At 40.4% G+C, this 24,660-nt stretch overlaps 1 protein-coding gene across 1 annotated transcript in view; it reads left to right on the forward strand.

Moving 5' to 3' along the window:
- The window catches only part of CUL5 (cullin 5), a 112,467-nt gene that overhangs the window by 57,993 nt on the left and 29,814 nt on the right, over nucleotides 1-24,660 (forward strand). The window contains exons 8-11 of the mRNA XM_012474591.3: nucleotides 11,124-11,217; nucleotides 13,333-13,463; nucleotides 14,059-14,166; nucleotides 17,768-17,832. Of these exons, the coding sequence (XP_012330014.1) occupies nucleotides 11,124-11,217; nucleotides 13,333-13,463; nucleotides 14,059-14,166; nucleotides 17,768-17,832 (398 nt within the window). The remainder of the gene's footprint in view (nucleotides 1-11,123; nucleotides 11,218-13,332; nucleotides 13,464-14,058; nucleotides 14,167-17,767; nucleotides 17,833-24,660) is intronic.

Consider the following 24,660-nt stretch of genomic DNA (forward strand, 5'->3'; position numbering starts at 1 on the left):
TCACTTCAGAATGACCAGGGCACTGATAGAGAGGGAGTGCATTACAGTGTTTAGGGTCATACACGTTGGAATTAGATGTGGATTTGAATCCCACAGTTGTTATTTTACCAGCTGTCTATATTTTGGCAAGTTATTCAACCTCTGTAGTCTCTCTTTTCCTAACTATAACATGGAATAGGCCGGGCACGGTGGCTCACGCCTGTAATCCCAGCACTTAAGGAGGCTAAGACAGGTGGATCATGAGGTCAGGAGTTCAAGACTAGCCTGGCCAACATGGTGAAACCCTGTCTCTACTAAAAAAAAAAAAAAAAAAAAAAATTAGTTGGGCATGGTGGCATGCACCTGTAATCCCACCTACGCGGGAGGCTGAGGCAGGAGAATCACTTGAACCTGGGAAGCAGAGGTTGCAGTGAGTGGAGATCATGCCATTGCACTCCTGCCTGGGCAACAGAGTGAGATTCTCTCTAAAAAACAAAAAAAATCAGTAATACCCTTTTGTATTAGCAGAATTAAATGACATAGGATATATTAAGCATATAAGCACTGTCCCTAGCATGATTGCCTTTACTGTTAGGGCACTGATTTGGAGAAAACTGCTTACTAATTCTAAGACAAATAAAAACTATTCTACCATCTGTGCAAAACTGATTTAAAAAGCTGAATAAGCAACTAGGTAACAAGTTATAAATTATCAACATTAAAATAAGCACTTATTAACCTTCAGTATTTTGGTATGTTAGACATGATATGTTAGACCTCCATAGATGAGGTCTACAGAAAAAGAATCTTAGTCAAACTAGAAAGGCCAGGAAATTACTGAGTATGTTACAGATATCCTTGTAGGGTTAAGGACCTGATATTGATACAGTGGAATTGTAAAGTGGGGGAACTTAAGATAATTTTTAGTTCAACTCTTATTTTGTAGCTGAGGAGGCAAAGCAAACTATTCCTTATACAGAGTTATTACATAACTAATGAAAATCAGAAATGGCCTGTTTTTTTTAACAAAATTTCAGCGAGGTAGAAATAATTATGCAGATTGAATACCACTAAAAGAAGAATCTGGCCGGGCGCAGTGGCTCATGCCTGTAATCCCAGTACTTTGGGAGGCTGAGGCAGGTGGATCATCTGAGGTCAGGAGTTCAGACCAGCCAGGCTAACATGGTGAAACCCCATTTCTATTAAAAATACAAAAAATTAGCAAGACGTGGTGGCACACGCCTGTAATCCCAGCTACTTGGGGGACCGAGGCAGGAGAATCACTTGGACCCAGGAGGCGGAGGTTGCAGTGAGTGGAGATCGTGCCATTGCACTCCAGCTTGGGCAACAAGAGCGAAACTCCATCTCAAAAAAAAAAAAAAATAGAAGAATCTACCACATCTCATAGCCTACCTGTCTCACCTTTCATCTTCCAGACCTATGAATACATTCATTCAACAGGTACTTATTGGAGTGCCTGCTGTGTTTTATGGCAAGCATTATTTTGGAAGTTTATAGTCTTGCTATAGAGGAGGTTAAAACATCAAGCACATTGATAGTTAGTTTCACCTTGCTGACCTCTCGGGAGAGATTGCTATGGATTTTTTTTTTCCTAAGTTGAACATCCTTTATTTTTATATTTGCACTGAGTTCTTAACAAATACACAATACAGAACAATGTAAATCATGGCAAAAAGTATAAATTTTGTGCATTGGCATGGGATGTGGAGGGAGTATAGTATGTTCATGTGTGATCACAACTTTTTATCAGCTTTAAATAGTCAATCATAACTATAAATTTTTAATTGTAAGCTACAGAGTAACCAAAGGAAAAAAATTACATCAGATATGTTAATGAAATGAAGACAGGAATCAAAACTTATCAGTACAGAAACTCACCAAACCGTAAAGAAAACAGTAAAAGAAGAAGGAAACAAAAGATCTACAAAACAACCAGAAAACAATGAACACAATGACAGAAGTAACTTCTTACCTTTTAGCAATATCCTCGAATATAGATGGTTTCAATTCTCTAATGAAAGGATGTGGAGTGGCCAAATTGTTTTTCATACATGTTTCCCTAGTCCAGACATCCAAGACTATGTCTTTCTCTTGGCTGTAAGAAAATCTAGAGTATCGTAATGTGTGGTGAAGGGTGGACCCAGCTAGCATGCTCACAATGACGAAATTATGTTGATCATATTTTAATCCATTACATTGATCCACTGTAACTTGCAAATAAATAATTTACTTGCTGTCTAGACACATCCTGGAAGAGTAGAGAAACTGGCTTTTATCTATATGGAATAATCCACTGGTGAATTTCTTTCAGGATAGACCAAAGCTGATCTAGAACATTGTCTTTACATACTTAGATTTTTCCCACCAGATGAGAAAGAACATCTGGCCTGAAAGGCTCCATTAGAAGTGCAATGTGGGATGGTGCTGTGCTGACAGCTGGTGATCCCTACCCTACATCTTTGAAGAGGACTGGAGCCCAAAGTGAGCCATGGTCAACTTATGTGTTGAAGACCTCCTTCTATGTGTGCATGTGCTTATTACAGATATACCATGGTGCTAAGTACCCTAGGACTACGGGAAAATTAAGAATACATGCTGTATCCATGATCAGATGGCACACAGGCCAGAGTGCCAGCTGTGGAATCGCACAGCCTGGGTTCAAACCCTGGCTGGGTCATGATCACCCGAATGTTCTCAGGCAAATTTGTAAAAAGAAGTGGAGACGCTGCCTGCCAGGAAGGGAAGTGGTAAGGGGCAGCAGCCAGTCAAGCTGGGGCACACATCCTCTCCTGAAATCTACCTGGAGAGGCCAGGACCACAATGGAGAAGGCGGGCCTGGCTCCAGGCGGCAGAGAGGCACTGAGGCCCTAGGGGAGCCTGGCAGGATCTGGCTAGTCCTGAGCTCTGCTTCTAGCGGGGTCTGGCCCTGTAACCCAGGGGACAAGGCCAGCCAAGACATGGCCACTGGGTGCCAGCCAGTGTCTGGGCCAGGCACCAGGTGGGAAGGGCTCTGGCAGATCAGCCCCGCATGCCCAACAGCCCCACAGTGGGGCCCATCCAGGGCCACACACCTGCCCCTAGGAGCAGGACATCCCTGGGGCTAGGGAGTCCAGCTAGATGGTTGGGGAGCCTCGCCCTGTGCCCTTTGACTCCAATTGTAGGTGCTCTTGCTGGGCTCCTGTGCACTGCCCTACACCCTGCTCTATCACCAGCCCCATTGAGATGTCGTAAAAGCCCAGCTGCCCAGTGCCCGCCTGGCCACAGACTAGTGGGTGACTCAGGAGTACCCTCTCCATTTCTGACCGTGATTTTTGTCCGTGCACAACTTGTGCAATATGGGAAATTTCCTAAGCAGATTTCGTTCCCGGTTCCACCACAGGCCCCACAGTGGTGGCAACCGCAATGGTCTCCTCTTGTCCATGCGGACTTTTCGGCTGGCCAGGTTCACCTCGCAGCTCCTGCGCATGTGCCTGCCCCAGGAGCCCTACACTCTTCTCGATTCTTCTTGAACTCTCAGCAAGGTCTTGGACCTTGTTTTCCAGCCAGCTGGAATATCACCCTGACTCAAGTGCCCTACTGCAGGACCTGCCTCCTCTGGTCTGGAGGCCCCCCCAGGAGAGAAACCCGTGCTGTCTGCAGGCAATTCCATGATGTTCGCACGCGTCGGCCCCATGAGGATCCCTCATCTAAGACTCAAGTTTCCCCTCCAACTGCCTTCACTACAAGTGCCAGGGAACAGGTCTTGGAATTGCGTCCCGATCCTGAAGACGGACGTGAGGGCAGAAGAAGAGCTGGAAGAACCAATGGAGGTGGACGATCAGGTAGAGACCCAGGGGCAGGAGGAGGAGAAAGGGGACCCCTGTAGCAATGGGGGAGCAGCATTCACCTCGAGGCCCCTGGAGACTCAGGGAAACCTCTCTTCCCTCGACTGCAGTCCCAGGGCCTTAAAGGGAAATGTCCATAGCAGGAGCTTGACAGAAATGAACAGGACTGAAAAGGCCCAAGTGCCTGTGAGTTTCCACTCCAAGGGCCATGGAGTGCCCAGCGCACACAACCTTGCAGGAGGTGTCCTTCCCTTTGGGAAGCCTGACCCAGCTCCAGCAGTGCTCCCTGGCCCAGTTCCCAGCTGCTCCCATTGGCCAGAGAAGGCGACCTCTCAGGTGCTGGGGAGAGACCACCTGCCCAGCTCCTCAGGCTTGCAGATGCGAGGGAAGGAGATCCAGCGCAAGGATCCTGCAGCTCTTGTAGCAAGCAGCTCTTCTCCACCCAGAGCTGCCAGCCACAGTTCCCGACCACCAAAACGGTCAGGACAACCCCAGCAGCTGCCACTGGTCCCTCCCCAGCAATGGAGGTAGGGGAGAGATGAGCGGCCCTCACCCGCTAAACGTCCCTGCCTATCCCTGGAAGGATTCATGGACAACATGGGGGCGTTAGGTGGAACATCACAATCCAGGAGACTGAAAAGGCGACATGGGAGGATAAAGAAGATATGGTAAACTGCAGTGCCAGCCAGCCTGACCCTATGTCTCCCCACCTGCTGAGACTCCCTGCCCCAGGCCACCTACATTTCACAGGTCCCAGCTTTTCCTCCTACCTCTGACTTGGCCCATGTGGCTGCTGGGCCCCTCATCCTGCCCGTCCCTTCACTTTTGACCACACCAAGAATTGAGTAAAAATTGTTATCTATGGCTGGGCACAGTGGCTCACGCCTGTAATCCCAGCATTTTGGGAGGCCAAGGCGAGTGGATCACCTGAGGTTGGGAGTTCAAGACCAGCTGACCAACATGAAGAAACCACATCTGTACTAAAAATACAAAATTAGCCAGGCATGGTGGCACATGCCTGTAATCCCAGCCCCTCGGGAGGCTGAGGCAGGAGAATCGCTAGAACCCAGGAGGCAGAGCTTGCAGTGAGCTAAGATCGTACCATTGCACACCAGCCTGGGCAACAAGAACAAAACTCCATGTCAAAAATAATTAATAGTCGTTTCTGCCCATGGACGCCACTGAAGAAGCATCATTAAAGTCTGTCTGCTCCCTGTGATCATGTCTAAGTCAGAGTCTCCTAAAGAGCTGAACAGCTGAGGAAGTTCTTCATTGGAGGGTTGAGCTTTGAAACAACCAACGACAGCCTGAGGAGCCATTCTGAGCAATGGGGAACGCTCACAGACTGTGTGGTAATGAGAAATCCAGACACCAAGTGCTCCAGGGCCTTTGGGTTCTTCACATATGCCACTGTGGAGGAGGCGGATGCAGCCACGGGTGCAAGGCCACACAAAGTGGATGGAAGAGTCGTGGAACCAAAGAGAGCTGTCTCAAGAGAAGATTCTCCAAGACCAGGTGCTCACTTAACCTGAAACGATGTTGTAGTTGAGGGGCAGGATGATCTTTTGGGACAGGAGGAACAAGAGGTTTTGGTTGCCACTCTTCAGTCAGTTCTTCCTTTTCCTTGACTATAAGATCGGATCATTCTTGTAATTTGTAAGTCTTAGAGAAAAGAAGTCTGATTATCCAGAGTATTAGAAACCCTTCCAAAATAAGATGGTAAGCAGGAGCCTCGTAGAGCGCCTGTACCATCTCTACCAGCACCCACTGCTCCGTGGCGGTTGCCATAGTTAGCCGCTGGGGATTCCTTCCCGATTGCTATGGATTTAGAAGTTGTGCTCATCTCAGGCAAACATACAGGAGTTGATGGCATATGGCAAAAAGTTTTTTCTTCATGGAAGCTAGCAAAAGGAAACAGAAAGGGAATACAAGGTGAGAGAGATGGCTTATCACTCTACTTTCCATTCAAGATGGATTTTCAAGTAACAAGTATATATTTAGGATCGACTACATATGTAGTACTTTGGTAAATGTTTGGGAAGAAATACAAAAGAGAAATAACATGAACTCTGTCCTCAAGAAACTGACTCTTTTGTTAGGGCGAGACTATTTGAAATAAGGGGATAATTCTATCTAGCAATCTCCCTTTCGTAGTTTTGCCTAGGTAAAAGAGTTTTCTGCAGGATTTTTTTTAACATACAGGAATCTATACCATAATTCTCTTTATTTAAAAAAAAAAGAAAAAAAGCTTTGTAGACCAGGCGCAGTAGCTAATGCTGGTAATCCTAGCACTTTGGGATGCCAGCGGATCACGAGGTCAGGAGTTTGAGACCGTCCTGCCTAACACGGTGAAACCTGCCTCTACTAAAAATACAAAAAAAAAAAAGCCAGACGTGGTGGTGAGCATCTGTAGTCCCAGCTACTCAGGAGGCTGAGGCAGGAGAATCGCTCAAACCCAGGAGGCAGAGGTTGCGGTGAGCCGAGATTGCGCCGCTGCACTCCATCCTGGGCGACAGAGCCAGATGCCATCTCAAAAAAAAAAAAAAAAACTTTGTAAGCAGCCCTAGGACTTGCCTTGAAGTTACAGTCCTTGTGGCCTAGACTGCCTTTCAAGTTTATTAGGAGCCACAGAGCGGTTTGGCTCACAGTGCAAGGCTTGCTAGAACTCATGTCCTCGCCACTAGAATGGGCGATTCCCCTCTGTCTAGGGCTAGTCTAAATGCTTCCTCCATGGTCATGTATCAGCTGAGTTCAGTCTAGTTTTGCTTTCCGCTGTGAAAGGGTGGCAGTGAGTTCAATGCAACATCTCACAGTCGCTGCTCTTTCCCTCTCCCAAGCATACAGATTCTCTGTGCCATAGAGCTACCGCTGGGGGATGAAGGAGGGGTAGTATTGGCGATTCAAGACTATCTTTCCTACCTTCTTCAATGCCTCTTTCAGTGATATGAAGTTAAAACCAGGTACTATGAGTGCTCACCTGATTTTTGGTTCTTAAGAAGGTACTTTTTTGTGTGTAAATAGTTGTTTGTTAAATTTGGTGTTCCTGCAGGAGGAATGATTGATGGAGGCTTCTATCTGGCCATCTTGTTCCACTCCTCTATTTTTTTTTTTCCCCCAAGAAATGGTCTCACTATGTTGTCCAGCCTGGCCTTCATAGTTATTACTGACCATTTGTATTTATTATTTTGTGAGTTCAGGATAATCTTTCATAAACATCACTTTCATTGTTTTACTTTTCTTTTCAAAATCCAGAGTATCATTATTTCATACCCCTGATTTTTAAGACGCTTCGTAATTTGACCCTAACCTATTTTTCTAACTTAATATTGTCCAGCAAGAGTCACTCTACTCCAATAAGAAATATTTTCTTGGCTGGGCACAGTGGCTCACGCCTGTAATCCCAGCACTTTGGGAGGCTGAGGCGGGTGGATCACGAGGTCAAGAGATCGAGACCATCCTGGTCAACATGGTGAAACCCCGTCTCTACTAAAAATACAAAAAATTAGCTGGGCATGGTGGCGTGTGCCTGTAATCCCAGCTACTGAGGAGGCTGAGGCAGGAGAATTGCCTGAACCCAGGAGGCGGAGGTTGCGGTGAGCTGAGATCGCACCATTGCACTCCAGCCTGGGTAACAAGAGAGAAACTCCGTCTCAAAAAAAAAAAGAAAAGAAAGAAATATTTTCTTATTTATATAACTTATTCTGTTACTTTTTTTTTCTTGGATTCATTTAGCAATGTTTTCTTCTGCCTACCCAAAATCTTATAAGGATTCCTTTTTTTTTTTTTTTTTTTCTTGAGATGGAGTTTCGCTCTCGTTACCCAGGCTGGAGTGCAATGGCACGATCTCGGCTCACCGCAACCTCCACCTCCTGGGTTCAGGCAATTCTCCTGCCTCAGCCTCCTCAGTAGCTGGGATTACAGGCACACGCCACCATGCCCAGCTAATTTTTTGCATTTTTAGTAGAGACGGGGTTTCACCATGTTGACCAGGATGGTCTCGATCTCTTGACTTCGTGATCTACCCGCCTCAACCTCCCAAAGTGCTGGGATTATGGGCTTGAGCCACCGCGCCCGGCCATAAGGATTCTTTTAACTCATCTTGTAATAAAGTTGTAATAAAGTAGCTCAGATCATCTAGCCTTTATCAGTTTCTTCTTATTCCCACAGTAACTGTTGTTTCTACCACTAGGTTTAGTAGCAAATTATAGACTGCCTTATGTTTTTATCAAGCACCAGCTGTGTGCCAGGAAACAGTACAGTCTGGATAGCTGTGGACCGAGCACAGTGTTTGTCCTTAAGTTTATAGTAATGATGCGTTTTCCAGTTATTTGCTTATTAGTGAAGTTGATCTTCTTTTCATACACCTCTGTACGTATGAACCATACACACATTTTTAGGAATATAGTTCGTGGGTTCCCAACTGGATTGTAAGATTGTTGAGGGCATGAGCCATGTTTTATACTTCTCTATTCCTTAAAATACATAACTCAGTTCTGAGCATGTAGCCATTACTAAGTACTTACGTGCTCTACTTCAATAGTAAGAAAAGTTGGAGGCTATGGAGACGCATACCTGGCCTCCTATTATATAACTTAAGATCTTATGAACCAACTGTGCAGTGTTTGCCAAGTCATGTAACTACTCTCAGTGTACGTCCTCATAAAGTAAATATCTGCTTTACAAGGTTGTCATGTGGGTTAAACGAGATCTATATATAAAGCATTTGACATAATGCCTGGTACAAAGTAAGTGCTCATTAAAAGATACCTGTTATAAGAATTTGTTTAACCTCTCAAACTAGAAACTGATTCAGCAACCTTTTATTTCCCTAATGCCTTTCATTTAAGCATTTACCAAATTCTTCTCAGTTTACTTTAATTATGTTGTCAATTTAGCCTCTCCTTTTAATCTGTGTTGTAGCCTACAATAAGAAATACATTTTATATTGTGGCTTAGTTTATTTGTACATATCTTACTGTTTATTTGTACATATCTGAAACAAAAGTATTACGAAATCATATTCATTGTTACAATGTGTGATACACTGATATTTTTGGTTCTGTTCTATATGATTAAAAAAAAAAACCTGGTCACAGCCAGTAAAACTGATTTCACAACATAGAGTCTGAAACACACTGGTCAGAGTTTTTAGAAGCTGCAAAATTTCAACTGCTACTGAGCAGGATATGTTCAAGTGAAAGTTTTCAATGAAATAGGAAACACAGAGCTTAGAGTTTATTAAGATTCCACTTTGTCTTTGTTTTCTATTAGTTATACATTGTTAGGTTTACCTATGCCTACTCTGGTTTCACTGCTGAGGGCAGAAGTGTTCAGTTGGGCCTAGTCCAGTGTTGTTATAGAATAAGATTATTCAGCAGTTGGGGTAGAGATTTCCACCTTGCAAGGCAACAGTTTCTTAACCACTTTATGTGTGTATTATTTTCTTAGGAAAGAAATATACATGGATATGTGGATTTAAAAGTCATCAGTATCATTCCTATAGAGGAGCTTGAAAAAAAACTTTTTTTTTTTTTTTTTTTGAGACAGTCTTGCACTGTCACCCAGACTACACTGCAGTGACACAATCAAGGCTCACTGCAACCTTGACCTCCTGAGCTTAAGAGATCGTCCCACCTCAGCCCCCCAACTAGCAGGGACCACAGAAAATTGTTTATTAGGAAGTCTTTAAGCATTTTTACAAAGTAGGAAGAACAGTGTAATGAATCCCCATTACCTAAATTCAACTTCAGTAGTTATTGACTTGTGTCAATTCCAAAGGAATTTTTAATAAAAAATTTTTAAGGGACACGTAATTCCCTCCCTTAATTTACGGATAGGTGATCTGTTTTTCAGAAGAGATATATCAGCCTTATTGTACCTGGCTTTAATCCTCACAACCTATTAGTTTCATCTGATCCCCAAAGAGAAGTAAATAATTACATAACACGAGGAAGCAGGGATGACATAAAATCTTTGACCTCATTTAGATTTTCCTGATGGCCTCCTAGAGCACTAGACCCTTGATATCTTACCTGAAATATTTCAACAGCCTCTTTTACCATATCCCAACCACCCACTCCTTACCACCTGCTTTACTGCCATTACACTGATCTTTAATAATGACTTGAGGAGAAGAGAATCTCATTATGTTTATCCTATGTTTAAAACTTCTTTGAGGCCAGGCATGATGGTTCACACCTGGAATCCCGACAGGGACGCTGACAGCGGGATCATTTGAGACCAGCCTCGACAATATAGCAAGACATCATCTCTACAAAAAGCTTTAAAAATTAACCAGGCATTGCAGGTACACACCTGTAGTCCTAGCTGCTTGCGAGGCTGAGGCAGGAGGATCACTTGAGCCCAGGAGTTCAAGGTTGTAGTGAGGTAGTAGATATGTAGTAATGCCACTGTACTCCAGCTTGGGCAGCAGAGCAAGACCCTGTCTCTTAAACAAACAAACAAACAAACAAACCTTCCTTTGTTCTTCCTTCCCTACCTATAAAATAAAACTCTAAATCATAGATTTTCATTCATAATCTAGTTCCAGCCTATCTTTCTAGCCTGCTCTTATACTGTCTGTCTCTTCTCTACCATTTTAAGCTTCCTGGTATTCCTAGGAAACATAACCTGTTTTAGGGCTTGTTCTTATTTTACAAGATCCCATTTAGATATCAGCTTGTGGATGAGGTCATTTTAACTACCCTAGAAAAAAGTCTTTTCTAAGTTTGTTTTTATTTATTTTTTGTTGTATGTGTGTTTGTATATGTGTGATGCCACTTAACTGAGTTATACCTAGTTAGCAGTTTAAGTTTACTGCCCTTCTCACTCTCAGTTAGACAGTGATCGCTTCAAGAGCAGGAAGTACAGTTTATTCTTGTCTCATAAACACTTCTTTGGTGCCTGCACATAGTAGGCATTCAATAATGATTTGTTGAATGAATGTATTCATACTTCTAGAATTGTATAACCTAATTCTAAAACAGGTTCTCTCCAGACAGGAAGAGTTAATCAGAGTTTGGTTTTGTATATTTTTAGTTTTTTTCTTCCCTCCATGAGGACTTTTTGTTAAAATTTCTAAAGAGAGCCTAAGTTCTATAGTTTTTTTCCTTAGGGGAAAATATACTTTGGTAAACTAGCATAGCATATCTATCTTCAGTAATCCTGTAGTAAAGGTAAGTGAAATCTACTTTCAGTATAATTTTTTTCTGTTGAACAATGTTGTTTTATTTTGTGAGTTTGAGTAGATTTATGGTATATAGCTTATAGTAACCTTGACTAATTTTTGATATATTTCAGCTCATGGAATGCTGTGTAAATGCCCTGGTGACATCATTTAAAGAGACTATCTTAGCTGAGTGCCAAGGCATGATCAAGCGAAATGAAACTGAAAGTAGGTAAAACATCACATAAAGTTTTCATAATCTTCTAAGAGGGTATCTTTGAAACAAATCACTTAGTAAGTTGCTCTGAGATTATTCTTTTCCACATAGGTATATCTGTTAGAGTGAACTATGCTTAAGGAAAATGATAAAATATTTAACACAGAGGCACTGCGAAAGAGTATACAAACTTAAGTTTTAAGCATGTTCCCCTTAGCTGTCAAAATCTGTGTATGTGTATGGTGAATTTCCATACACATGGTGAATTTCCTTTTTTCTCAAAAACAGGACACTGCTTTTAAAGGCCAATTTGAACTGTAAACATGTTTATGGATTAGAACCAGGTATTTGACTTTTGCGTGGAACCTTATGGTGAATCTTTTTAGAAAGTAATAAAACACTCCATGTTATTAGTCTTCATTGCTGTCCCCAAAAATACTTTATAAGATTTCTAAAGGATATTTTTAATTACTTCAATGTTTTCTTAAAAGGGTATGTTTTGAGAGATGGCAAATATATAAAAAACTGGAAAAAAATGCACATATACCTACTACCCCAATAAAACTTTTAACATTTTTTTTTGCTTTTTTTAAAAAATCAACTTACTTCTGAGTTTCCAGATTTTATTACATCTAACTGCAAGGTCCTATTTAATTGCTAGTTGCGTTTAAAATACGTATTTCAATTCACTTAAGTTCATACACTTTTTAGGAGTAATTCAGTAGTAAAAAGCAAGCTGCTTTATTGGCATAAACAAAATACTTGTCTTCTGTGTGCCAGTCTAATTATAGTTAACTCTCTGATCCATGTTGTACTATCTTCAAAAATGTTTATTTAATGGTAATCAGTATCCATGAGGTAGGGTTTTTGTGAAGGTCAGTAAGGTGACATAACATAAAAAAGTGCTTTGTAAATTTTTATGAATACAGTTTTATATTATCTCTAATACAGTTGATTTTGTGATTACTACTCATTTTTGATGATGTGGCTGTATATTTAATATTGCAGTTACCTTATGAAATATACTAATCTTGTGTGTAAATAAGTATTTCTTTGCATTGAAAATCAAAAGACTCATTTTTTCTTTTGAGTCAGGGTCTCCTTGTGTTGCCCAAGCTGGAATGCAGTGGCATGATCAGAACTCACTGTAGCCTTGACCTCCTGGGCTCAAGCAATCCTTCCACCTCCCAGCCCCCTGAGTGTCTGGGACTACAGCTGTGCACCACCATGCCTGGCTAATTTTTGAATTTTTTGTGGAGGCAGAGCCTCACCATGTTGCATAAGCTGGTTTCCACTGTGTCTGGCCAAATGAGTGACCTTTTAAAGAAAGAAGTGGGATTTTACAGTATTTGATCACTTTTTTAAAATTTTTAATTTTTGAGACAGTCTTGCCCTGTCACTCAGGCTGAGTGCAATGGTGCAATCACGACTCACTGCAGCCTCAACTTCCTGGGCTCAAGCAGTCCTTACACTTCAGCCTCCCAAGTATCTGGGACCAAAGACATGCACCACCACACCCAGCTAAGTTTTTTTTTAAATGGTAGAGATGAGTTTTGCCATGTTTCCCTGCTTGGTCTCTTTAACTCTTGAGCTCAAATGATCCTCCCACTTTGGCCTCCCAAAGTGCTGGAATTACAAGTGTGATCCACGACACCCAGCCTAATCACTTTTAATTAGATTTTTTTAACATAACTTTTAGACCAAGTTCAGTGGCTCAACCTGTCATCCCAGCACTTTGAGAGACCAAGGTGGGAGGATTGCTTGAGCCCCAAAGTTTGAGACCAGCTTTGGCAACATTGGGAGACCCTCTCTCTACAGTTACAGAAAACATGAGGCATGGTGACATGTGCCTGTGGTCCCAACTGCTCAGGAGGGTGATGTGGGAGGATTGCATGTACCCAAGAGGTCAGGGCTGCAGGGAGCCATGATCACGCCACTGTACTCCAGCTTGGGTGACAAAGTGGGACCCTATCTCAAAAACAAAAACAAAAAACAAAACCCAACTACTCCCAAAATCACATTGTATCCACAGAGTACTATTAACATTACAAACTTTTAATTAATATTTCTCTAAAGTCTTATTCTAGTAAATGAAATGATGACATGAATATGTTCTGTCCTTCCAGAGTTACATTTAATGTTTTCATTGATGGACAAAGTTCCTAATGGTATAGAGCCAATGTTGAAAGACTTGGAGGAACATATCATTAGTGCTGGCCTGGCAGATATGGTAGCAGCTGCTGAAACTATTACTACTGTAAGTTGTTTTTCAATGGCAATAATAGATATATATCAAGGCTGTTTTTTAAATGCAGAATTGAATAGTGAGTGGTTACCAGAGGCTGAGGGTAGAGGGACCAGAAGAGGTTGGTTAATGGGTATAAAGTTATAGTTCAATAGGAAGAATAAATTTTGGTGTTCTGTTACCCAGTAGAGGGGCTATATAGCAAGTAACATTGTAGTGTATATTTCAAGATAGCTAGAAGAGTTTTTTTTATGTTATTACCACAAAGAAATTAATAAATGAAGTGATGGATATAGTAGTTACCCCAGTTTGATCATTATACTGTATATACATGCATTGAAATATAACATTGTACCTCATAATATGTATAGTTATGGGTTAATTACAAATAAAAACATTAAATTGTTTTAAATGCAGAATTGGAAATAGTTATTGAAATGGCAAAACAGTAATATTGGAATACCTTTTAATTTTATTTTTAAGAAAAAAATGTCCCCAGTTTTAAATGAATCTTATTAAAATTATGTTTATAGTTTCTCATTTTTTTTTTGCGTGTTATTTATTCTTTTCCTTTTAAAAACTCAAATATAAAACCTTTTATTTCTAGGACTCTGAGAAATATGTTGAGCAGTTACTTACACTATTTAATAGATTTAGTAAACTCGTGAAAGAAGCTTTTCAAGACGATCCACGATTTCTTACTGCAAGAGATAAGGTACATATTCCTATATATATTAAAAAAACTGTTTTAAAAGTTGTACTCTCATAATTTACTTTAGTAATCAATTTGCATCATTTTACTATTATAAACTTAAAAACCTAGCAACTATTATTTTTCATCAGTGGAGGGCAACTATATTTGTTTTGTTTTATTTGTAAGCATTGTAAGCATTCTTTAAGCATTGGGTAGCCTTATGAATTAGAATTTAGTTAGTTGCTTTTTTCTCATTTTTTCAAGAATGTTTTTCTGTTTTTGAATATTACTGATCTGTTGAATTCCTGTTCATCCTTCCATTCAGACCCAACTCAAAGAATATTTCCCCTGGAACTTCTTGATATCCTGCTCCCTCCACAGCTCGTCTCAAGCAGAGTTGATTCCTCCATCCTCTGTCCTTTCATGGGGTTCCTTTGAGATTTTGTTATACTTATCCTTGTTTCCCAGGAAGCATTTGTATTGCATACCCTCTTTTTCCATCCTTACTAGATAGAATACGATAATGATAATGAAACACGATGCTGTCCTTAGCGTTGATCTTTTTTAATGTAATACACCTATAACAAGAAATTGCTGTTAGTTTATTCTCTTCTTTGACTACTTTTCATTACTTCCTAAGTTTGAATGATTCTAAAAAGACAACTTTGTCCAGTAGGATTTTTTTCTCACTCTTTTTTTCTATTTTAATTTCTTTTCTTTTGTTTTTTTGAGATGGGGTTTAGCTCTTGTTGCGTAGGCTGGAGTGCAGTGGTGCAATCTCAGCTCACTGCAACCTCGCCTTCTTGGGTTCAATCAATTCTTCTGCCTCAGCCTCCCAAGTAGCTGAGATTACAGGTGTCCACAGCTCACTGCAACCTCCCCTTCTTGGGTTCAATCAATTCTTCTGCCTCAGCCTCCCAAGTAGCTGAGATTACAGGTGTCCACCACCACGCCCAGCTAATTTGTATTTTTAGTAGAGATGGGGTTTCACTGTGTTGACCAGGGTGGTTTTGAACTCCTGACTTGGCCTCCCAAAGTGATGGGATTACAGGTGTGAGCCACCACACCTGGCCTCTTTTTATCTATTTTAGAACAAATAAATAAGTAGATAAAGTAGCAAAGGAGTTAAGGGAGTATAGACATGGTAGGGTGGTGTGAAGTCTTAAGTTGAATAGCCTGCAAAGGCTTCATAGGAAGCCAGATCATGTAAGACTCTGAGCCATGGTAAGGAGTTAGTTTTTACTGTGAGTAGGATGGGAAGTCATTTAAAAATTTTAAACAGAATGGTAGGATGTGATTTATATATTAACAGGATCGCTCTGGCTGTTGCAAAAAAATAGACTGAAGGGAAGAAAGAAGGAAGAATACCATTTAAGAACTTATTTGACGTGAGCCACCACCCTGGTGGTGGCTCTCCCTTTAAATCATGTTCTTTTCGAACTCTTCACCTGCCCTGATGCTTTCTCATTTCTGTCATCTCACTGGTAAAGGAAATAAACATATTCATCTTCTCACATAGTTACCCATTTTCTTGTTTTTTGTTTTATTTTGTTGTTGTAGCAAGAGCACCCAAAGTCTACTTATTTAGCATGATTCCAATATAGAGTATAATTTTGTTTTATTTATTTATTTTGAGACAGGGTCTTGCTCTGTCACCCAGGCCAGAGTGAGTGCAGTGGCACAACCTGGTTCATTGGAGCTTCAACCTGCCTGGGCTCAGGTGATGCTCCCACCTCAGCCTCCTGAGTAGTAGCCAGGAGTATAGGCACACACCACTACGTTTGGCTAATTTGTAATTTTTTTGGTAGAGATGAGTTCTCACTATGTTGCCCAGGCTGGTCTTGAAGTCCTGGGCTTAAGCGATCCATCCACCACAGCCTCCCAAAGTGCTGGGATTACAGGCATAAGCCTCCACGCTCATTTCACTACCTATAGTTTTCATGCTGTACATTAGCTCTCTAGACTTTCATCCTGAGTATCTGCTACTTTGTATCATTTGACCTATGTCTCCCTTTTTCTTTTCTGCCTATTTTGCCACTGGTTATTACTCTTTTGTTCCTCTCTCTGTATATTTGAATTTTTTTTTAAGATTCCACATATAAGTGAGGTCATGCAATATTTTTCTTTCTGTGTCTGGCTTATTTCATTTAGCATAAGGTCTTCCAGTCTTCCGTAGTATATGTGTACCAGTTTCTTCATCCATTGATGGACACTGAAGTTGTGTCCATATTTTGGCTACTGTGAATAATGCTGCAGTGAATGTGGGAGTGCAGTTATCTTTATGAAGTGGTAATTTAATTTCCTTTGGGTTTATGCCTAGAAGAGGGATTGCTGAGATTATGATTATATTATGAAGATAGACTATTCAGGATTTGCTGTTGAATCAGATGTAGAATGTGATAGAGACTAGTCAGGGATGACACTCAGATTTGTGTTCTGATCAGTTAGAAGGATGCGTTCGCTGCGATAGGGAAGACTGACAGAAACTGGTTTTGGAGAGATGGTTGCAGAGAGATCAGAAACTCAATTTTGAATAAGTTAACTTTGAAATATCTGTTAAAGCATCCATATGGTAATGAGTGAAGACAGAAAAGAGGACAGATCCAAGGATTGGCCTAGGGCATTCTGATATTTTATTGTTAGAAAAATGAAGAGTCATCTTTCATGAGAAGGAAAGAATGACCAGGAGAGTGTTATGTGCTAAAAGACAAGTGAGAAAAGTGCTTTCAGGAGGAGGGTGTGATCTGCTGTTTAAAATGCTGATGATAAATCAAATAAGATGGAGATTAACCATTATCTTCAGCAACATGGAAGTTACCAGTGACTTTAACAAGAAGAGTTGTGTAGTCTGGGTGCAGTGGCTCACACCTGTAATCCAGCACTTTGGGAGGCTGAGCTCGGTAGATCACTTGAGGTCGGGGTTCAAGACCAGCCTAGCCAACATGATGAAATCCTGTCTCTACTAAAAATACAAAAATTAGCCAGGCACAGTACTCAGGAGGCTGAGGCAGGAGAATCGCTTGCATCCAGGAGGCCAGAGTTGCAGTGAGCTGGGCCAGCCCGTGTGACAGAGCCGAGACCTTGTCTCAAAAAAAAAAAAAGAAAACAACAAAAAAAGACCTCACTTGAAGCCAGGCACGTGGGCTCATGCTTGTAATCCCAGCACTCTGAGAGGCCAAGGCAGACAGATCACCTGAGGTCAGGAGTTTGAGAGCAGCCTGGCCAACATGATGAAACCTTCTTTCTACTAAACATTCAAAAGTTAGCCAGGCGTGGTGGCAGGCACCTGTAATCCCAGCTACTTGAGAGGCTGAGGCAGGAGAATCACTTGAACCTGGGAGACGGAGGTTGCAGTGAGCCAAAATCACACCACTGCACTCCAGCCTGAGTGACAGAGTGAGACTTCATCTCAAAAAAAAAAAAAAGAAAACCTCACTTGAGAATATTGATAATTGTAATATGACAAAGAACATGCTCAAGTCTTTGACTAGGCAAATTCTGTCTGACCAGATATACCATTAGAAATAAAAACTGGCATATTTTTATGTGTTTTGGGGTATATAAAACTTTGTATGTTTTAAATATTAAAAATAACGATTTTATTACAAATTATTTTTTGCAGGCATATAAAGCAGTTGTTAATGATGCTACCATATTTAAACTTGAATTACCTTTGAAGCAGAAGGGGTAAGTTTTAAAAAACCATACTTTAAAATACTTAAATTTTTTTTTAGTGTAAAACGGGTTAACTAGGTATACAAGGTACCTTGTTAGGTTTGTTTTTGTTGTTAGTTTTGTGACTTTTGCTGCTTTTGTCTATTAAAGTCCATTTATAATTTTTTATTTTACAATTTAAAATTGATTAGTTTTTCAAGTAGAAAAAATATTTTATTCCTAATCTTTTAGGACCTCTACTTGATTGTTTTTCCCTCATTAGTGACTAATAGTATTCTATTACTTAAAGAAGCATAGAAAATGACTCCGTTTACCATAATGATATAAAAAGAACTCGTTTTAATGTAAATTTTTCTATTACTATTTTTAAAAAATTGTTCTATAATTGGTAAGATGACTATGTCTGTGCTAAGCATAGCTTATGGAAAATCTGACAACTGAAATTTGTGAAATAAATCTGAGCTAGTTATAGCACTTTGAGAGTAGTACTAAATAGCAATAAAGGTTAATTGAAAAAAACATTTCGATGTACTTGTAGCTAAGAATTACCATTTTAAAGAAATTTTATATATTAAAATACTTGAAAAATACTGAAAAATATCATTTCTTAAGGAAAAGCAATCAAGTATTTTTCATTTAGTGTTTTCATTTTGTCTTTTTTGAGCAGTGTATGTTACTTGAGTAATATGATGGTGGAAGACATTCTGAGTCATACTGTATTATACTGACATGTTTTAGAAAGGCATATATTATGTTCTCTTTTATAAACTGTGAAATATGTGAGACATATAGCACTACATATTGGCCATCTCTTCACATGAGTAGATAGAGATCTTCTTCATTCTCTTTCACCCAAGTTTGCTAGCTTGCTTGCTTGCGTGCTTGCATGCTTGCATGCGTGCGTGCGTGCATGCTTGCTTGCTTGCTTGCTTGCTTATTTATTTATTTATTTATTTATTTATGACAGGGTCTCACTCTGTCACCTAGGCTGGAGTATAGTGGTGCGATCTCAGCTCTCTGCAAACTCCACCTCCCGGGTTCAAGCAATTCTCCTGCCTCAGCCTCCCGAGTAGCTGGTATTACAGGCACATGCCACCATGCCTGGCTAATTTTTTTGTATTTTTAGTGGAGACGGGGTTTTGGCCAGGCTGGTCTCCAACTCTTGACCTCAAGTGATCCTCCTGCCTTGGCCTCCCAAAGTGCTGGGATTACAGGTGTGAGCCACTGCACCCAGTCCCAAGCATATTTTATTTTTATGAAAATGTTCAAATTTACGACACAGTTACTATAGTTGCTTTATCAAATATGTATCTATTTATGTCCATCAGTCAACTTTTTAAGTATATTTCTAAAGAGATTGCAGACATCAGTAACCTTTAGTCCCTAAACACTTCAGCATGCATTCATTGAATTTGATGTTTATGTTTTTAGGTAAATTTTACGTATAGTCCCATGCATAAATCTTAAGTGTACATTTGAGTCAGATTTGACAAATGCTTTTACCCCATTAACATGTATGCTGTCTTTAACATCCTAGAGAGTTACCTCATGTCTATTCACAGTCAGTCCCACCCACCTCCTTCCAGAGGCATCTGCTGTCCTGATTATTTCCCCCAATATAGATTAGTTTTGCCTAATCTAGGACTTTGTATAAATGGGATCATACACTATGTACTTTTTGTATAAAGCTTCTTTCATTCAGCATTGTGTTTTTGAAATTCTTCTATGTTTTGGCATGTAACAGTAGTTTGCTTTCCATAAGTAGTTACTTTGTTTTACACTTCCACCAACAGAGTATGAGAGTACCAGTTGATCTTCACTCTCACCAGTGTTTAGTGTTCTTTTAATTTTAGTCATTTGGGATGTATGTAGTAATATCTTAATGTTTTAATTTCCATCTGTCTCATGACTCTTGATGTTGAGCAATTTTTCATCTTTTTTTTTTTTGCCATTCTTTTATTTTCCTTTATGAAGGGTGATCATAGCTCACAGCAGCTTCTACCTCCTGGTCTTAAGCAGTTATCCTGGTTCAGTCTCCTGAGTAGCTGGGACTACAGGCACACACCACCGTACTTGACTAATTTCTTTTAGAGATGAGGTCTTGCTATGCTACTGAGGCTGGTCTCAAACTCCTGGCCTCAAAAGATCCTCCTGCCTCAGCCTCTCACAGTGTTGAGATTATAGACATGAGCTACCATGCCCAGCCCTTTTGCCCATTTTTAATTGGATTCTTTGTCTTTGTTGTTGAGTTGTAAGAGTTCTTTATATATTCTGGTACTAGATCCATATCAGATATATGATTTGCCAGTATTTTCTCCCGTTCTGTAAGTTATCTTTTGATTTTCTTGATCTATCCTTTGATGCACAAAAGCTTTTAATTTTGATTAAGTTCAGTTTACCTATATTTTTCTTTTGTTGCTTTTGCTTTTGATTCATATTTAAATCAGAAAGATTTATTGTTATGTTTTCTTTTAAGAGTTTTATAGGGCCAGACACGGGGCTCACACCTGTAATCCCAGCACTTTGGGAGACCAAAGCACATGGATCACTTGAGGTCAGGAGTTCAAGACCAGCCTGGCCAACATGGTGAAATCCCATCTCTACTAAAAATAAAAAGAAATAGCCAGGCGTGGTGGCACATGCCTGTAATCCCAGCTACTTGGGAGGCTGAGACAGGAAAATCATTGGAACCCAGGAGGTGAAGGTTGCAGTGAGCCGAGATCGTGCCATTGCACTCCAGCCTGGGCGACATAGTGAGACTTCGTCTCAACAACAAAAAAGACTTTTATAGTTTTGGGTTTTGTATTTAAGTCATTGATCCATTTTGAGTTAGTTTTTGTATATGGTGTGAGATAGAGGTCCAATTTCATGTTTTTGCGTGTGGATATCCAGTTGTTCCAGCACTCATTGAACAATCTTTGCTCCATTATCAAAAATCAGTTGGCCATGGATGTATGTGTTTATTTTTGGATGCTTAGGTGAATTCCATTGGTCTATATATTTGTCCGTATGCTGGTAACCACATTGTTGTGATTTACTGCAGCCTTGTGATAAGCTTTAAAAGCAAGAAGTGTGCATGTTTCAACTTTGTTCTTTTTCAAGGTCATTTGGCTATTTGAGTTCCTTTCTAATTCCATATGAATTTGAGAATCAGCTTTTCCATTTCTGTGAAAAAGACCTTTGAAATTTTGATAGGAAATGCATTGAATGTATTAATGTTATGTATCCCAATTATGAAAATGGAATTTCTTTTCATTTGTTTTTTAGATTTCTTTCAGCAATGTTTTGCAGCTTTCAGTGTACAAGTCTTCCACTTTCTTGGTTAAATTTATACTTTGACATTTTCTTTGGATGCTATTGTAAATAGAATTGCTTTCTTTTCCTCCTCTCCTTTCCTCTCCTCTCTTTCTTCTTCTTTCTTCTTTCTTCTTTTTTGAAGATAAGGTCTACTGTGTGACTGAGGCTGGAGTGCAGTGGCACAATCACAGCTCACTGCAGTCTTGCCCTCCTGGGCTCAAGTGATTCTCCCACCTCAGCCTCCTGAGTAGCTAATTAGGTTCAGGCCACCATACCTGGCTAATTATTTTTTGTAGAGAGAGTCTCTCACTATGTTGCCCAGGCTGGTCTTGAACTTCTGGACTCAAGTGGTTCTACCACCTTAGCCTCTCAAAGTGTTAGGATTACAGGCAGGAGCCACCGTGCCCAGCCTGGAATTGTTTTCTTAATTTCCTTCTAGATTGTTCATTGCTGGTGTATAAAAACACAAATCTTTTTTTTTTTTTTCTGATTTTTTTTTTTTTATACAGGGTTTCTCTCTGTCACCTAGGTTGGAGTGCAACGGCATGATCACAGCTCACTGCAGCCTTCACCTTCTGGTCACAAGCAATCCTCCTGCCTCCACCTTCTGAGTAGCTGGGACTACAGGCCCATACCACCATGCCTGGCTAATTATTTTTTGAGACAGGGTCTTGCTATGTTGCCCAGCCTGGTCTTGAATCCCTGGGCTCAAGTGAGCCTCCTGCCTCTGCCTCTCAAAGTGCTAGAATCACAGGCATGAGCTACCATGCCCAACCACAAATAATTTTTATGTGTTGATTTTGTACTTTGCTGCTTTCCTAAGTTGATTTATTAGCTCAGAAAGCTTTTTTGTAGATTCTTTCAGCTTTTCTGTATATAAGGTCATGACATCTGCAAATAGAAATACTTTTACTTCTTCCTTTCCACTTTGGATCTATTTTCTTTCTTTGCTCTGCCTACTTGCTCTTACTGGAACATCTATTACAGTAACAATGGCAGGGGCAAATTTAGGCATCCTTGTCTTATTCCTGATTTTAGGGCATTTGGTCTCAGTCATTTGCCATTATATTGTTTTATGTTGGTTTTTCATAACCTCATTATTCTGAATAGCAGCATGGCATTCTGTCTGGTAGATGTACTATACCTTATTTAACTGGTTCTTTATTGCTGCATTAAGTAGTTCTGATATGTTGTTATTACTATTAGTGCTACAGAGGATAATATTGCACATTTAGTATTTGTGAATCTTTATCTACAGGATAGATTCCCAGAAGTGAGGACTGCTGGGTTTATCTTTGTTTTCTGATTCTAAGGTCCTACCTTTAGCTCCACATTAAAATAGAACATTTCTAGGCTGGGTGCCATGGCTCATGCCTGTAATCTCAGCACTTTGGTGTAAGCCAAGGTTGGAGGATTGTTTGAGGCCAAGAGTTAGGACCAGTCAGGGCAACATAGCGAGACCCATCTCTACAAAAGTTTTAAAAAATCAGATGAGTGTGATGGCACACGCCTGTAGTCCTAGCTATTCAGGAGGATTGTTTGAACCCAGAAGGTGAAGGCTGCAGGGAGCTATGATGGCACCACTACACTCCAGCCTGGGCAGCAGAGTGAGACCCTGTCTCAAATAAAGTAGAAAATTTCTGTGCAGTAGAATAAGTATCATTAGCTGATCCAGGCAGTAGAATAGTTGGTGTGGCTATTGGAAATGTGGAGGAGATAATGTTCTAGAACAAGCTTGTCCAACCCACAGGCCACATGAGACCCAGGATCACTTTGAATGTGGCCCAACACACATTCGTAAACTCCTGTAAAACATTGAGTCTTGTTGGCGATTGCTTTTTTCTTTAACTCATCATCTGTCATTAGTGTTAGTGTATTTTATGTGTGGCCCAAGATAATCCTTCCATTGTGGCCCAGGGAAGCCAAAAGATTGGACACCCCTGTTTTAGAAGAATAAACTGGTAGTAGCATCTAAGTTATTTGGGAGACTTGCTTATGAGAAGGACTGGAGTAGTTTGTGGTGGACCAATGCTTCTGCTGAGAACAACTAGAAAATCAGGTAAATGTAGAAAATAGTAATTTCATGTTATATAAGAGCTACAGAAAAAGATATGACAAAGAATTGAAATGTACAGAAATGCCAGGTAAACCTTTCAGAGGTTACTTGAGGATTTGTAGCTATGTTTTCCTAAGGAGAAGCAGCAGCTGAGAATGTAGGTTTGGCCCAGTCTAAGCAGTACTGCTGGGGGGCAGTAAATGTTTTGGTGGTCAGGACTGGAGTAACAAAACCCATTGGACACTGAATTGAAAGTCCAGGAGGGACATTCCTTCTGTTCCTTGGCTAACCTTGGAGAGATGGACTGATTTCCTTTCATAGCAGAACAAAGGGTGAACCCAGTCTTAATGCAGGATGACATCATCTTGTGTCTGTGTGATTCTTTTATATACAGTGTCCAGTATTCAGTACATTACTAGTCCTATGAAGACAGAGAAATTGATTTAACTAAAATAAAACATCATTTTAGAAGCAGATTCTCAGGTGATCCTGATGCTGGAGTTAACACATAAGGACTTTAATTAGGACTAATAGCTTCCCCACAGTGAGATGCCACAACATACCCGGTATGTTGACTAAAATAAAAAAGACAGATACAACAAGTGTGGGTAAGGATCTGGAAAAATTGGAATGATGTTGTTGGTGGTGCACCTTCTGTGGAAACAGTTTGGTAGTTGCTCAAGAAGTTCAGCATAGGCTTGTCCAAGTGCAGTGGTGTTTACAACTAATTGATCACAACCAGTTATAGATGTAGTTGTTCTCCACTCCCACTGCTTTGCTTGACTACCCTTAACAAACAAAATAAACAATGGCCGGGCGTGGTGGTTCACACCTGTAATCCCCAGCACTTTGGGAGGCCTAGGCAGGTGGATCACGAGGTCAAGAGATGGAGACCATCCTGGCCAACATGGTGAAACCCCGTCTCTTTTGGGAAAAAAAAAAAAAAAAAAAAAAAAACAAGAAGAAAAGCAAAATAAACAAAACAAAAGAAGTTCAACAGAGTCGTACAGCCCAACTGTTCTACTCTGAGGTGTATGCCAAAGAGAAATGAAAACATACTTTGATTCAAAAATATGCACATAAATATTCATAGTAGAGTGGCATTACTCTTAATAGCCAAAAAGTGTAAACAACCCAAATGTCCATTAGCTGCATAGATAAGCAAAATGTGCCGTATCCATACAGTGGAATATTATTCAGTCATAAGAAATAAGTTATTATTCTGCTGTATGCCACAAGATAGATGAACCTTGAAAACGTTCTAGTGATTCAGGTAAGCCAGACACATAAGGACAAATTTTGCATCAATAGAATTGTATGAGGTATCAGGAACAGGCAAATCCATTGAGACAAAAAGTAGAATAAAAGCTACCAGGGGATGGGGGGAAAGGGAGATGGGAAGTTACTGTTGCATGTATACAAGATTTCTTCTTGGGATAATGAAGAAGTTCTGGAAATACATGGCAGTGATGTTTGCACAGCATTGT

Source organism: Aotus nancymaae, unplaced genomic scaffold (genome assembly GCF_030222135.1).
Source record: "Aotus nancymaae isolate 86718 unplaced genomic scaffold, 86718_ANA_hifiasm-v0.15.2.pri h1tg000012l, whole genome shotgun sequence".
NCBI classification, from domain to species: domain Eukaryota; kingdom Metazoa; phylum Chordata; class Mammalia; order Primates; family Aotidae; genus Aotus; species Aotus nancymaae.